This window comes from Vigna angularis, chromosome 2 (genome assembly GCF_016808095.1).
Source record: "Vigna angularis cultivar LongXiaoDou No.4 chromosome 2, ASM1680809v1, whole genome shotgun sequence".
NCBI classification, from domain to species: Eukaryota; Viridiplantae; Streptophyta; class Magnoliopsida; order Fabales; family Fabaceae; genus Vigna; species Vigna angularis.
The window spans coordinates 48,112,828-48,128,042 of record NC_068971.1 but is presented as its reverse complement, the minus strand read 5'-3'; the positions used below and the strand labels follow the sequence as shown (position 1 = coordinate 48,128,042).

At 31.0% G+C, this 15,215-nt stretch overlaps 2 protein-coding genes and 1 long non-coding RNA gene across 3 annotated transcripts; all 3 read right to left on the bottom strand.

Annotated features, from left to right (window-relative positions):
- Nucleotides 1–1,642: 1,642 nt before the first annotated feature.
- LOC108328765 (uncharacterized) lies at nucleotides 1,643–2,918 on the bottom strand. The gene is made up of 3 exons (XR_001832144.2): nucleotides 2,687–2,918; nucleotides 2,302–2,429; nucleotides 1,643–2,155 (listed from the first exon to the last, which is right to left on the bottom strand). It is a non-coding gene; the product is annotated as an uncharacterized LOC108328765 (long non-coding RNA).
- A 31-nt stretch (nucleotides 2,919–2,949) lies between these two features.
- Nucleotides 2,950–4,947, bottom strand: LOC108327615 (importin subunit alpha-4). Its single transcript, XM_052872656.1, has 7 exons — nucleotides 4,768–4,947; nucleotides 4,517–4,619; nucleotides 4,347–4,438; nucleotides 4,095–4,238; nucleotides 3,691–3,876; nucleotides 3,179–3,375; nucleotides 2,950–3,094 (listed from the first exon to the last, which is right to left on the bottom strand). The coding sequence occupies exons 1-7, from the start codon at nucleotides 4,945–4,947 to the stop codon at nucleotides 2,950–2,952; spliced, it is 1,047 nt and encodes a 348-aa protein (XP_052728616.1).
- Nucleotides 4,948–9,281: 4,334 nt separating this feature from the next.
- LOC108327614 (importin subunit alpha-4) lies at nucleotides 9,282–12,053 on the bottom strand. The gene is made up of 10 exons (XM_017561300.1): nucleotides 11,865–12,053; nucleotides 11,680–11,782; nucleotides 11,511–11,602; nucleotides 11,303–11,434; nucleotides 10,930–11,115; nucleotides 10,457–10,620; nucleotides 10,294–10,372; nucleotides 10,013–10,141; nucleotides 9,714–9,841; nucleotides 9,282–9,612 (listed from the first exon to the last, which is right to left on the bottom strand). Exons 1-10 carry the CDS (start codon nucleotides 12,051–12,053, stop codon nucleotides 9,282–9,284), a joined length of 1,533 nt encoding a protein of 510 aa, XP_017416789.1.
- Nucleotides 12,054–15,215: the final 3,162 nt, after the last annotated feature.

The window sequence follows — 15,215 nt, the reverse complement described above, 5'->3', positions numbered from 1 at the left end:
TGAGTGTCTAAATGAAAAATAAAGTAGAGAATTCAATAAGAACAATATTAGCAAACAATAATGGAGGGTTTCAATGATATTTTGAGAGTTTTAAAGAGTAACGTATTCAAAGAAACGCATAAATACATAACTTATTAAATGATTTAATTTTGTATATAATCAATCAAAACTGACCAGGGCTATTTTTCGAAAGAGTTTACATTAAAAACTTACTTCACCCTCGTTATATTTTAGTTTAGTGCACGTATATATTAAATATTTAACCGACACCAATATATATAGTTTGAATAAGGTGCAACATGCATGCACGAAAAATTGAGCTTATAAATTGGATGGCGAAACCGTTTTCTACTTTTCTTCCATGCTTCTTTCCTCCTTTTTTTTTCTCTCTTTATCCAAGATTTATGCTTCTTTTTACATGGATACATAAGCTTTTTTTTTTTTAATTATAAGAGTAGTTGCCATGGTGGTCGGTCCTAATTACTAAATAAAATGTGTTATTATTAATGAAAAAGTGTTAGATTGTTAAGCTTGCTAGGTAGAGGTAGGGAAGAGAATTAATTAAGATGTTCTTTTGTAATTGTTGGATGTTGTTGGTGATTGGTACGGTTGAAAATTTATGGCATAATAAAGAGGGTAGCACTGAGGTTGAGAGAGATAAGGCTGTGAATGGTTTTGGAAAAAATGTAGTTGGGAAGGTCACCGGTTTAAGTTTGATGAGAGGCTGCCGCACCCACGCAACCTCTACTTAATCGCTTTCACCGACGTCTTCAACAACTTTCCTTATTCTCTTTTTTTTTCTTTCCAACTAAGAAACAACCAACACACGCTTCAAGTAAATTAATTAATTATTGCTTCTATTAAATTCTAAAACAACTATTATAACTCGTTCTTGGTGTACAAAATAGACTAATTAACCGTAATAAAGGACTGTTTAGATTATTAACCGAAAATATTTGCTTATCACCTTCTCTCTTCTTCTGCCTGTTTTGGGCTTCATCTAATTCTCACTCATTTCGGACCCACTTATTTACACCAGACCCACTTCAATACTTAACAAATCACTAACTAAATTAATCGTCAACCATTTTTCGCACTAACAAAACTAAAATTTTAAAATATAACTAAATTGAAATATATGTTTGCAGCAATTAAAATGACAAGATTGAGAGCACGAAGATAGGTGCAGAAAAATATCCCAAATCCACTTTAATGATAATGTGAACCTACATCCAATTAATTAATACCCAAAATCTTCTAAATCTGAACAAGACAAGTTTGAACTTTCTAAACAAATGGCAACAAAAATATATTGGCACAACATATTATCAACACTAGACGACATAAATAAAATTCAACCATCACCTTATGTTGCCACATACAAATAGAATAACAGCGCTTTGATAGAAATGTGCCAACATAGTTAATAAATCTATTGTTTTCACATACACTTCACGTTATGTTTTTGCTTTTTACATTTTATACTTAAACAAAATCAGGGGTTAGTTATTAAAAAATAATGCCATGTATTATTTCTTCGGCTTATATTCTATTTCATTTCATTTTCAACGATGAAAAAGGCTAATAGAATTTTTGAACTACAGAAAACAAAAGAGATTCTGGTTTTATTTATCGATTATAGTAACATATTATACAGACTAGATATTATAACATCTATTTTATTTGAGTTTCTTAATCTAATCTAATACTATCTAGTGAACCAGATAGATCAGTTAGATTTCAATTATAATGTTTTTAGCTGAATCAAGAATGTGATAAACCACAATGCAAGACATATTCTACAATTGTGTTTTCTCAGCGCATGTTATGCGATGATGATGATGATGATGAAAAATCAATCTAGCTAACGCTCATATTCGTATCTTCCAACTCATTATCTGGTCGAAAGATATCCGAAATCCACAGAGCTCTCGTATGAATGTCACTGTTCTCATGAAGTTGCAATGTTTCAATCTTTTCCAATCCTCCACATTCCTCAAGCCTTTGAGCAAAAACATTGCCTTTCTCATCCTTGTCAGCTTCTCCAACATTCAAAATGATCAGCAGCCCCCCCAGACAAATTGCCACAAGCTTTGGTTCTGGACAGGTCAAGAGTTCACATAGTGCCTCAATGCAACCCTCAGCCGCAAGGACCCTACCATAATAATGTTCATCACAGCAGTAAAAATTATAAAAATGGCTTTATGAAATATGAATTGATCCTTATAATAATATGCACAAGAGCATATAGATTTTGCAGCACCAAAAACAGCAGAATGACGTCAGGTATTGCCTTTATACCTGATATTGTCATCAGATCCTATACAAGTGACATTGAAGATCGCGCAGGCAGCCTCCTTCTTCACCTCAAACTCAGCATTATGGACAACTTTAACAAGAGAAGGAATAATGTCGGCATCGATCACAGCCTGCACAGATAATAAAATACCATTTTTTCAAAGGTTCCACTATCTTTTATGTAAACACATTTCCATAATCCTCATGATGACTTGTTATCTATCAATGCATAAAACAGAATCACTTTCTCTCCACCTCTCTCAGGTAAACGGATATCTAATGTCTATCACATTCATCCTCCTTAAACTCTTCTATCAACCTTCTTCACTGGACATTGATTCTTTCTAGAAAAAACATATGGACTCGGTGATCCATTAGCCTTTCTTACCTGTACTTGAGCTGGAGTCCCAGATGTGATAAATGCGATTATCCAACTAGCTTCTTTAAATATGAGTCTTGTGTATTCACGCTCAAGGAGTTGGCGAAGACACGGGAGCAATTGGTTATCGATCAGCAACTGAGTTTTTTTAGTAGCAATGGAATTAGAAGACGGTAGTATCTACAACGATTATTTATTCAGAACACAGAAGATGAAAAAATGAAGGGACCATAAAAATGATTTTGTCTCTGTATTTAAATGATTATATGTAATTAGGCTCTGCACACTGATATACCTCGCCCCCACAATATAACAATTATGTGAAACATTCTTTCTACCTGTGTATGAGCCCCACCACCAACAGCAATATTTCCTAAAGCCAAAAGTGCAGGTAGAATAACTCCATCTGATGGATACCTGCTAAATAAAATTTAAATGTTTTTTTTTCTAGGAAATGAATAGAAACACAAAAGGGAAGAGAGGATATATAAAAGCACGTACTGAAGAAGTTGCACAAGTTTTGGGCAAACTCCTAATTCAATAATAGCTTGAATATTGTCCATATGACTTTCCGAAAGGTAAGCCAAAGTCCAGCATGTATCTGTTAAAACATCTTCATCGGTTGCATGGATGAGTCGCTGAAGAGCAGGTAAGGCAATCTTTACCTGACAAGGATCAAGCCATTTCTCACTAACATACTACTAATATACAAAACGCATTTACCATAAAAATGAATGTAAACATTAATAATAGTTATATTTAACTATTTATACAAGATATTACACAATTCTTAGACAAAAAACGAAACTGGATTCAGTGGTAAAGTTTGCATGCTTACACTCATATGATCACTATATTTGTAACCATGAATAGTACACCAAACAAATTTTAAATGTGTGCCGGTTTACTTAAATAAACCAAGAATCATCCTATTTCCATATTACATGACATTTTCAAGTTATTGAATGTGTCAATGCATGAAATTCAAATAAATCTCTGAAGTGAGATTTTACCTGTTCAAAATCTACTGGAGGCATTCCACGGAGCAAAACAGATAAAGACCACGTAGCAGCTCTTACTATAGACATTGATGACTGTGGTTCCAACTGACTTAATAATATAATGAGAGCACCATGGCTAAGAATAAGATCCCTAAAGTCTGGGCAGCCATTAGCAATGCCTCCTAAAATCCATATTGCCTGTACAAGACATGGGAACCAAACTCGATTTTTTTTTTCCTTTTGCGTACAAATAATCAAGACATAACAAATAAAAGTATTTATAAATACTCTAAGAAAACGGTTATTTTGAAACAAAAAATCTTCTTGCATGAGGAAATTAGAAACTACAATATGTTTTAAAGGGATAATAAAACTGAGTTATAAACACAAGAAATTGAAGACTTTAAAAAGCAAACAGAAGATTTGACCTCTTCTTTTGTATCATCGTGGGTACTAGAGAAAAGATTGATCAAGTGAGGAACAAAGCCAATTTCAACAACAGCACTTTTGTGTTGGAATGATGTGGAAACAAAATCGGATATAACCCACAGAATTTCTGTCTGTACAGCACATGGAACCATGCAATGGAACAATAACTATGGCGTGAGTGAGGTCAAAACTGAAAATCTTAACAAGAGAAGAGAAATGCAATGCTTGCATAAGTATACCTGCAAATAGGGTGCATCGTCCCTTGATAATAACTCCAGAAAGAGAGGGAGAATACCTTTCTTAACGAGGTTATCAACTGGAAGGGCTGGTTCTGAACACAAATATCCCCAATGAATAAATGCTATAAAATTAAGCATTACATGATAATAAAATATGAATTGATATATACCACCAGGTGTTACAAAAGTTCTGAAGTGACCATATGTCTCCAATTGTTTGTCAGGGTATTCATCAGTTACACGTTTCACCATCTCAGGAATAGCATCCAGCAGCTAATCATTGGTTCAAAGTCAGAAAGAAAGTTTAAAAAATTAATGTGGAAGAACTAATTAAATAAAATACGTCAAAAAATTGTTGCAGAAGAACTAATTAAACAAAAGAAGCAGTAAAAATTGTTGTAGAAGATAAAAGATTTTGTACCTTACGGAAGATGCGTTGTTCTCGTTTCTTGACAAGAGCGGTTTGACGTTTGATTTTTCTGACGGCGACGAGGTCCTTTTCCCTCCTTCTCCGACTGTCTTCTGCGTCAATTCCAGTCTTATAAATCTTTCTTCTTGTATTCGAAGGAGAACCAGAACTCGAACTGGGTCGCAGAGACATTCTTCAGTCTTGCCTTTTCTTTCCTCCAAGAAACTATCTGAGGGAGCGGTGTGTCTGTGTGAGTTCAACCCAACTGAAAACTGTAAACTGGAAACAGAATAGCCTTGTTCTTCTTTATTCAAACCAACACTAAGCGCGCCAATACCTACCTGTCTTTTCATTAAATTATGATTTTTTTAAATAAGTATTTTTTTTATTAGATCTTAATTTAAATGATTTTATAAAAAATGAATTATGATGAAAGAAATGAGCCACCCACATTATTTATTTATTTACCTGCTCTCCTGTTTCTTTCCACCCTCCAAACATCTTTCATTCCTCATAATTTATGCATTATTAGAAATCCAATTATACAATAGAAATTATGAAATTTTATAAGGAACTTTTAAACTTTCAACTTCAAATTCTCATTTAAAAATAAAGGTTTCTATTGTATTTGAAGTAAAGTACCGTTTAGATATCTTCTTTAGGTAATTTTTCACTTGTATTACAATTATAATAATATACTAATAATTTTATTCATATATAACTATTTATTTCTTTGTTTTATATTAAGTTTTATTCTAAGGATATCACTTGTATGTTTTTATGTGAATAAATATAGTTGAGTCACAATATATTTTTAAAATTTTAATATATTACAATTTTTTTTCTTATAAAATAATTGTTAATCTTCTTTACAATTCATTTTGTTTAAGTTTTAGTCTAATTAATATGTTAATTATTAAATAAAATAAGGAAAGTATACTTAATTAAATATATAAAATAAATTATTATCTATTTAAAATTACAAAGATTTAAATGTTACTTAAATATATATATATATATATATATATATATATATATATATATAGGTTTATTAACGCACGTACGCCTGTTTTTCAGTTGGTACATTTTAGCAATGTGTACCGGATTTTAGTAGACAAAAATATTCTTATATATCATGGATTCTAAGTTTTAAGGTTAAGGGTATTTTAATAATTTTCATTCTCAAAACTTAAAAAAAAAAAAGAAACCCCCAAACCCTTATCTGTCATCCCTAGTGTAGCTCCAATTGAAAAAATCAGAAACACTTGCCTTTAAACAATTTTCCTTTGTAAAGAGTTGAGTCATTGACATATTCACCTTCAGTCAAAGGTTCATTCAAGATCTCTTTAATTTCACCATCTTCATTAACCTCTCTAATTTCATCATCTGCATAGGTTGAATCATCATCTCTAAAAAAACCCTCCAGGCCAATTACCAATTCTTTTGGATGTCATTATGCTTGTGAAAATTAAATAAAATTAGATAAGACAAAAATTATAAAATAAAAACTCATTATAAAATCATTTTTTGTAAGAAATTGTTTAACAACGAGTGTTTCTGATTTTTTCCAAGCCAATTACCAATTCTTTTGATGTCATCATTATGCTTGTGAAAATTAGATAAAATTAGATAAGACAAAAATTATAAAATAAAAACTCATTATAAAATCATTTTTTGTAAGAAATTGTTTAACAACGAGTGTTTCTGATTTTTTCCAAGCCAATTACCAATTCTTTTGATGTCATCATTATGCTATGCTTGTGAAAATTAGATAAAATTAGATAAGACAAAAATTATAAAATAAAAACTCATTATAAAATTATTTTTTGTAAGAAATTGTTTAACAGCGAGTATTTCTGATTGTATTTCTGATTTTTTTCCAGGTTAATTATCAATTCCTTTATTGGAGTGAGAAAGATGAAAGAGAAAGGGTTGAGAGAAATTTTTGATTTTTTCAATTGGGGCTACAGTAGGGATGACAGAGAAAAGATTGGAGTGAGAAAAATGAAAGAGAAATGGTTGAGAGGAATGAGAGAGGTGACTAAGGGTTTGGGGTTTTTTTTTTTTTTTAGTTTTGAGAATGAAAATTATTAAAATACCCTTAATCTTAAAACTCATCCATGATATATAAGGATATTTTTGTCTACTAAAACCCGATACCCATTGCTAAAATGTACCAACTGAAAAACAGACGCGCGTTAGCAAACCCCATATATATATATATATATATATATATATATATATATATATATATATATATATATATATATATATATATATATATATATATATATATATATTAAAAGGTATAAGAATAAGTGAAATTTTCTCAAATATAAATAAAATATATGAGTATCTACATTCATCTAGATTCGTAATTCTTGATGATTAGAAAAAATTAATATGTAAAATAATAAATCCTAGTCTTTTAGAACGGGTTGATAATGTCGGTGTAGTTGATGTAAAAATAATTATTAATTTGGGTTTATTAAGACTGATGTTTGGGGTTTCTAGAATAAAATGAAATCTATGTAAAATGGATAATTATAAATGTTAAGAAGAATTTCATTAGGGAGTTCAATGATAATAGAAGGAGATTTATGAGCTCGTTGTTTAGTTCGAATTAGTGAAATGATAGAATCCATAAAAATCATTTAACAAGTTTTGGAAGCACTTTCTATCATATGAAAATTTAGAATTTTGTTGCTTTGATAGAAAATAAGAGTCATAATGAAAAGAGTTTGAGTATCGATTTATTAGTAAAAAATTATTTTTGAATTTAGAATTGTCAAAACAAGAACTTTATATAAGAATTGAAGTCCCAAAGGGAAATTAGAGATTTTTTTAACAGGGGATCAAAATGGTTTTTCTTAAAGATGAAAAATTCATCCACTCTGTTTTATAAATTTACAAATTCTTCTTCAATTAGTTAAAAAAATGAAATTGGTCGATATCATGACCATACTAGGTAGTATCAATATTATTATGAGATAAGATTTAACAAAAATATAATATAAACATTATTTGTTTTCATATTGCAATTTCTTAAATAGATATATGGAATTCTTTATGTATTTGTTATGGGATAAGATTTAACAAAAATATAATATAAACATTTTTTTTTCATATTACAATTTCTTAAAGAGATATATGGAATTCTTGAAGAGAAAAATATCTCAAATCCACGTTCATGATAATTTGAATCCACATCCAACTAATTAATACCCAAAATCTTCTAAATCTCAACAAGACAAGTTTAAACTTTCTAAACAAATGGCAACAAAAATATATTGGCACAACACATTATCAACACTAGATGACATAAATGAAATTCAACCATCACCTTATATGTTGCCACATACAAATAGAATAATAGCGCTTTGATAGAAATGTGCCAAAATGTGTTCACATACACCTCACATTATTCTTTTTGCTTTTTACATTTATTTAAACAAAATTAGGGGTTAGTTATTAAAAAATATTTTGTAAAAACTATTTAATTGGGTAATTCTATTTATAAAACATTCAATCTTTCCTCTAATTTAAGATTTAGTCAATATTATCCTTCCTATTAATGTAATTATGTTGGTGTAATAGACAACATTTTAAATACTGACCATTTCTATCACTTGCTTTAGTGTAGCATGATGTTAGACACTAAAAACATAATAGATCGAATACGTTGATTTAATTTAAAAACTAATATATATATATATATATATATATATATATATATATATATATATATATATATATATATATATATATATATATATCATAAATTTCTTCACCAATAAAATGTAGCCAAACCTTATGTTTCCGTATTAAAAAGTCATATATATAATATTTAACATTTTTTCATATCGATTTTATCAACGACCTGAGTTTGAGTGGTTGAATATGTAAGAATCAAAGCAACATAAGATAGAATAAATGGAATAATATAAAATATAATAAAATAAAAATAAAAATAGACGTTTGATTTTGCCCCCATTTATATTAGAGAAAAAATAGTTTTTGTTCACACAAGTCGATCATATTAAAACTTATAATTTTGTAGATATTATTTAAATTTCCCTTATCCATCTTAGTGAATCTAAAAGTAAAAAAGGTATTAAATAATGCTATGTATTATTTCTTCGGCTTATATTCTTCATTTCATTTTGAACGATGAAAGAGGCTAATAGAAAATTTGAACCGCAGAAAATAGAAGAGATTCTGGTTTATTTTTATTTATCGTTTATAGCAAAATATTATGCAGACTAGATATTATAACAGCTATTTTATTTGAGTTTCTTAATCTAATCTAATACTATATCTATTTAACTAGATAGATATGTTAGATTTAAACTATATTGTTTTTAGCTGAAACAAGAAAGTGATAAAACATAATGCAAGACATATTCTACTAAAGAAATGATATTTTGTCATACAGAAATTTTTTAATTCAATTTGACAGTAATTTTTTTACTTTTCTATTCATCCTTTTGTTTTAAAAGTAGAAAAAATTACTTTTTTATGAGATTTTACTCTTGTAAGTGTTGTATGAGTGAAAAATCAAGCAGGCTGAAGCTCATATTCGTATCTTCCAACTCATTCTCTGCTCGAAAGCAATCGGAAATCCACAGAGCTCTCGTATGAATGTCAATGTTCTCATGAAGTTGCAATGTTTCAATCTTGTCCAATCCTCCACATTCCTCAACCCTTCGAGCAAAAACATTGCCTTTCTCATCCTTGTCAGCTTCTCCAACTGCCAACATGTTCACCAGCCCCTCCAGACAAACTTTCACCAGCTTTGGGTCTGGACAGGTCAAGAGTTCACATAATGCCTCAATGCAACCCTCAGCCGCAAGGACCCTATATGAAAAATGAATTGATCCTTATAATAATATGCACAAGAGCATATAGATTTTGCAGCACCAAAAACAGCAGAATGACGTCAGGTATTGTCTTTATACCTGATATTGTTATCAGATCCTATACAAGTGACATTGAAGATCGCGCAGGCAGCCTCCTTCTTCACCTCAAACTCAGCATTATGGACAACTTTAACAAGAGCAGGAATAATGTTGGCATCGACCACAGCCTGCACAGATAATATAATAACCATTTTTTCAAAGGTTTCACTATTTTTTATGTAAACACATTTCCATGACCCTCATGATGACTTGTTATCTATCAATGCATAAAACAGAATCACTTTCTCTCCACCTCTCTCAGGTAAATATGGACTCAGTGATCCATTAGCCTTTCTTACCTGTACTTGAGCTGAAGTCACAGATGTGATAACTGCGATTGTCCAACTAGCTTCTTTAAATATGGTTTTTGTGTATTCACGCGCAAGGAGTTGGCGAAGACACGGGAGCAATTGGTTATCGATCAGAAACTGAAAATAGATGAGTTTTTTTAGTAGCAATGGAATTAGAAGACGGTAGTATCTACAACGATTATTTATTCAGAACACAGAAGATGAAAAGATGAAGGGACCCTAAAAATGATTTTGTCTCAGTATTTAAATGTGAAACATATTCTTTCTACCTGTGTATGAGCCTCACCACCAGCAGCAATATTTCCTAAAGCCTCAAGTGCAGGTAGAATAACTCCATCTGATGGATACCTGATAAATGAAATTTAAATGTTTTTTTTTCTAGGAAATGAATAGAGACACAAAAGGGAAGAGAGGATATATAAAAGAACGTACTGAAGAAGTTGCACAAGTTTTGGGCAAACTCCTAATTCAATAATAGCTTGAACAATGTCCATACGACCTTCCGAAATGTAAGCCAAAGTCCAGCATGTATCTGCTAAAACATCTTCATCGGTCGCATGGATGAGTCGCTGAAGAGCAGGTAAGGCAATCTTTACCTGACAAGGATCAAGCCATTTCTCACTAACATACTTACTAATATACAACAGTATGCATGTTACCATAAAGATGAATGTAAACATTAATAGTTGTTATATTTTAACTATTTATACAAGATATTACACAATTCTCAGACTAACAACGGAACTGGATTCAGTGGTAAAGTTTGCATGCTTACACTCATATGATCACTATATTTGTAACCATGAAGAGTACACCAATCATCCTATTTCCATATTACATGACATTTTCAAATTATTGAATGTGTCAATGCATGAAATTCAAATAAATCTCGAGTGAGATTTTACCTGTTCAAAATCTACTGGAGGCATTCCACGGAGCAAAACAGATAAAGACCACGTAACAGCCCTTACTATATGCAATGATGAATGTGGTTGCAACTGACATAATAATGGCATGAGAGCACCATGGCTAAGAACAAGATCCCTAAAGTCTGGGGAGTCACCAACAATGTTTCCTAAAATCCATATTGCCTGTACAAGACATGGGAAACCAAACTCTATTATTATTATTATTTTCCTTTTGGGTACAAATAATCAAGACAAAGCAAATAAAAGTATTTATAAATACTTTAAGAAAACGGTTATTTTAAAGAGATAATAAAACTGAGTTATAAACACAAAAAATTGAAGACTTTAAAAAGCAAACAGAAGATCTGACCTCTTCTCTTATATCATCATGGCTACTAGAGAAAAGATTGACCAAGAGAGGAACAACACCAACTTCAACCACAGCACTTTTGTGTTGGGATGATGCGAAAACAAAATCGGATATAACCCACAGAACTTCTACCTGCACAGCACATTGAAACATGGAATGAAACATTGAAAATCTCAACAAGAAAATGGAAATGCAATGCTAAGTATACCTGCAAATAGGGTGCATCGTCCCTTGATAATAACTCCAGAAAGCGAGGGAGGATACCATGCTTAACTAGCTCATCAACTGGAGGGGCCGGCTCTGAACACAGATATCCCCAATGAATAAATGCTATAAAATTAGCATGATATGATAATGAAAAATGAATTGATATATACCACCAAGTGTTAAAATAGTTCTTAAGTGAGCAGTTGCTTCCAATTGTTTGTGAGGATACTCATCACATATACGTTTCACTATCTCAGGAACAGCATCCAGCAGCTAAGGATTAATTCAAAGTCAGAAAAAAAAATTAAAAAAATTATTAGAAGAACTAATTAAATAAAAGAGATCGTAAAGATACCTTATCAAATGTGTGTTCTTCTGGTTCTTGTCGTTTCTTGAGAAGAGTGGTTTGACGTTTGATTTTTCTAATGGCGACAAGGTCTTTTTCCCTCCTTCTCCGACTGTCTTCTGCGTCAATTCCACCCTTATACATTTTTCTCCTTGTCTTCGAAGGAGAACCAGAACTCGAACTGGGCCGCAGAGACATTCTTCAGTCTTGCCTTTTCTTTGTGACTTTCTTTGTGTGTCTGTGTGAGTTCAACCCAACTGTAAACAGAATACCTACCTGTTTATTCAAACCAACACTAAGGCGCGCCACGACCTACCTGTCTTTCGATTAAATTATGATTTTTTAAAATAAATATTACTCTATTTTTTTATTAGATCTTAATTTAGATGATATTATAAAAAACGAATTATGATCAAACAAGTGAGATACCACACTTTTTATTTATTTGTTTATTTACCTTCTCTCTTGTTTCTTTCCACCCCTCCAAACATCTTTCATTTCTCTTTTTTTTTTCATTTATTAGAAATCCAATTATAAAATGGAAATTATGAAATTTTATAAGGAACTTTTAAATTTTTAACTTCAAATTCTCATTTAAAAATAAAGATTTCTATTGTATTTGAAGTAAAGTACCATTTACACGTCTTCTTTATTTAATTTTTCACTTGTATTACAACTATAATAATATATTAATAATTTTATTCATATATATATATAACTAATTATTTCTTTATTTTATATTAAATTTTATTCTAACACTACACAAAAATAACATTATAATAGGGGTTTATTTTTAGCAGTTCTGAAAACCCTATAAAGTTTCAGCGGCTTTGAAGGAAGCCGCAGACAAATTAAAAGAATATTATTAAAGAAATTTTTGTTTTGTTTCCCTCCTTATTTTCGCACCGCACTTGTTTTCTATTTGACCTAAAATATTGCAAGTCTCGTGAAGGCACGAGGACTGGGTTCGAGAGCTTTGCGTTTTGCAAGAGAAAGATCGCGACGACGATGTGTGGATGATGATGGAGGATCTCTGTTTCACAATGGCTTGCGGTGGTGAAAATGAAGCTTGCGATGAAGGTGATTGGTCTTCGCGATGGTCTGATTCGAACTCAAATTTGGGGTTTTCTGTTTCTAATTTGGGATTATCCCCGATTAAGGCTCGTGACTTGCTCAAAGGTGGAGAATAACCATGATTGTTTCGTGGTTGCCTCAAAGATGAGACGGGATGATGTTGAAGGCACTGAGTTTTGTGGTGTTTTGCAGGTGATTGCGATTTCGATTCGGACCAACCATTACTGAAGGAAGAGGCATTGTGGAATTTTTATGTTTTTATGTGAAAAAATATTGTTCAGTCACAATATATTTTTTAAATTTTAACATATTACAATTTTTTTCTTCTAAAATAATTCTTAATCTTCTTTGCAATTCATTTTGTTTCAGTTTTAGTCTAATTAATATGTTAATTATTAAATAAAATAAGGAAAGTATACTTTATTAAATATATAAAATAAATTATTATTTATTTAAAAATTAGAAAGATTTAAATGTTAATTAAATAAATACATAACAAAAAGTATAAGAATAAAATATTTTTTGTCCAGTGGATATATATGCATATGCAATGTCATCCCATCCTCGAGTTTTCTCAACCCTGCATAAATATTCCCTCTATCAGTTAAGGGCTTTCATCGGACACCTAAGTTTTCATCACAACATTTTATAATTTTCTTAAACTTTAAGCAATATTTCTCTTTGTATTATATTATATGTAAATTTATTTTATTTTCTTAAGGATTGATAAATCATATGTAAAAACTTAGAAAATAAAGTATTAGAGTTGATAAGTGTTTTAAAATAATCACACACAATATTTTAAAGTTAAAAAAAATTAATAATAAAAATATATTTTTATAAACTCGTCTCATTATAAAAAACATTTGTTATCTCTGTAGAACATGTGTCATTTGTTTTGCTGGTATGAATGTTTATGGTATACATTTGGTATGGTGGGGAGAAATAAGAAGTAAGTTGACTTATGGGTTGCTTTGGTCTAAAAAAGGGTGTTGATGGGTAGGATTATGAAGCAAAGGTTGTATGGGTTGAAATGTTTTTTTTTGGTCTATTCTAGGGTCACATATAACTTACTTGTACTTTGAAATAGGAGAAATCTGGAGTAGAATTGAGTTGTTGCAATTAAATTGGATATTTGTATAGCTTGGTTCAATTAAAGAGGTTTTAACTAGTGAAGTTTCAATGTAGTAAGTTTGGGTTGAAGTAGAGGTTTAAGGGTCTATACTTGAATCATTTCTGACTGGCTTGGATCCCTAGGTTGTTAATTTATATATTAGAAAGAGTATAAGTGAGATTAGATAGTCTAGAGTTGTCAAGTTGGTTTGAGAAGGCTACTTTGAGTTAGAAACGAGTTTTTGGATCATTCACAGTGCCTAGGAGGTCATAGCAATCAGTTAAGTATGGGTAGAGGGTAACCAAAGTCAAATTATAGGTGTTTTAAGTTATGGTGTGGCGCTCAGCAAGGTCTAAGCACCAGAAATGCGAGAGTTTAATGTCCAGCTGTAAGAGGGTGTCACTCAAGCACTAGAAATGCGAGAAGAATGACATTCAACGGCAAGGAGATGTCGCTCAACTCTAGTCTGCATGGTTTTCTTGTATGGTTTTTTGTTCCTTTGGCTTTGTGGTTTCTTCTGAACATTGATATGTATCTTATGACATGATTTGATATGTTTTGTGGAACGTTATCAGTGGTTTGAATGAAGTTGATGCATGTTCCAAAGTTTGATGAATTAAGAGTTTCTAAGGTGAAATTCTAAGTATTATATCAAGTGTTATAGGTATGAATGTAAGAAGCTTAATTTTGGGGGTTATCCTGACACTCTAATGATCATTCATGCTTAATTAAAGAGATGAGTCATGTAGTGAGAGTGGTAGGAGGTCTTAACCCAGGTCTTTCTCCATTTGGCAAAAGACGTTTTAACGGACTAACGTTGTGTGATAACTTTGAGTGGGTCAGCTCTTCCACCACACAAGTGCAGAACCTGTCATAGCTTGACATTTATACTATATACAGATGATCTAGTCTAGGTACTTAACATGATTAGGATGTTTGAATTACTATATGTGAAGTATGATTGATGATGAACTCTTAATATCCTATGTGTGATTCTTTTTTTATCATTGGCTTACCATGTTTGTTTGTTCTTGGTTTGATTGTTTTATGTATTTGGCTTCTGGGACGATGATCATCTTATGAGTGATGATGTCTCTTTAGAGCAAGCTTTAGAGAGAAATACAACAAACATTTAGTTTCTTTTAGTACATATATTTTGTATATAGTTTTCA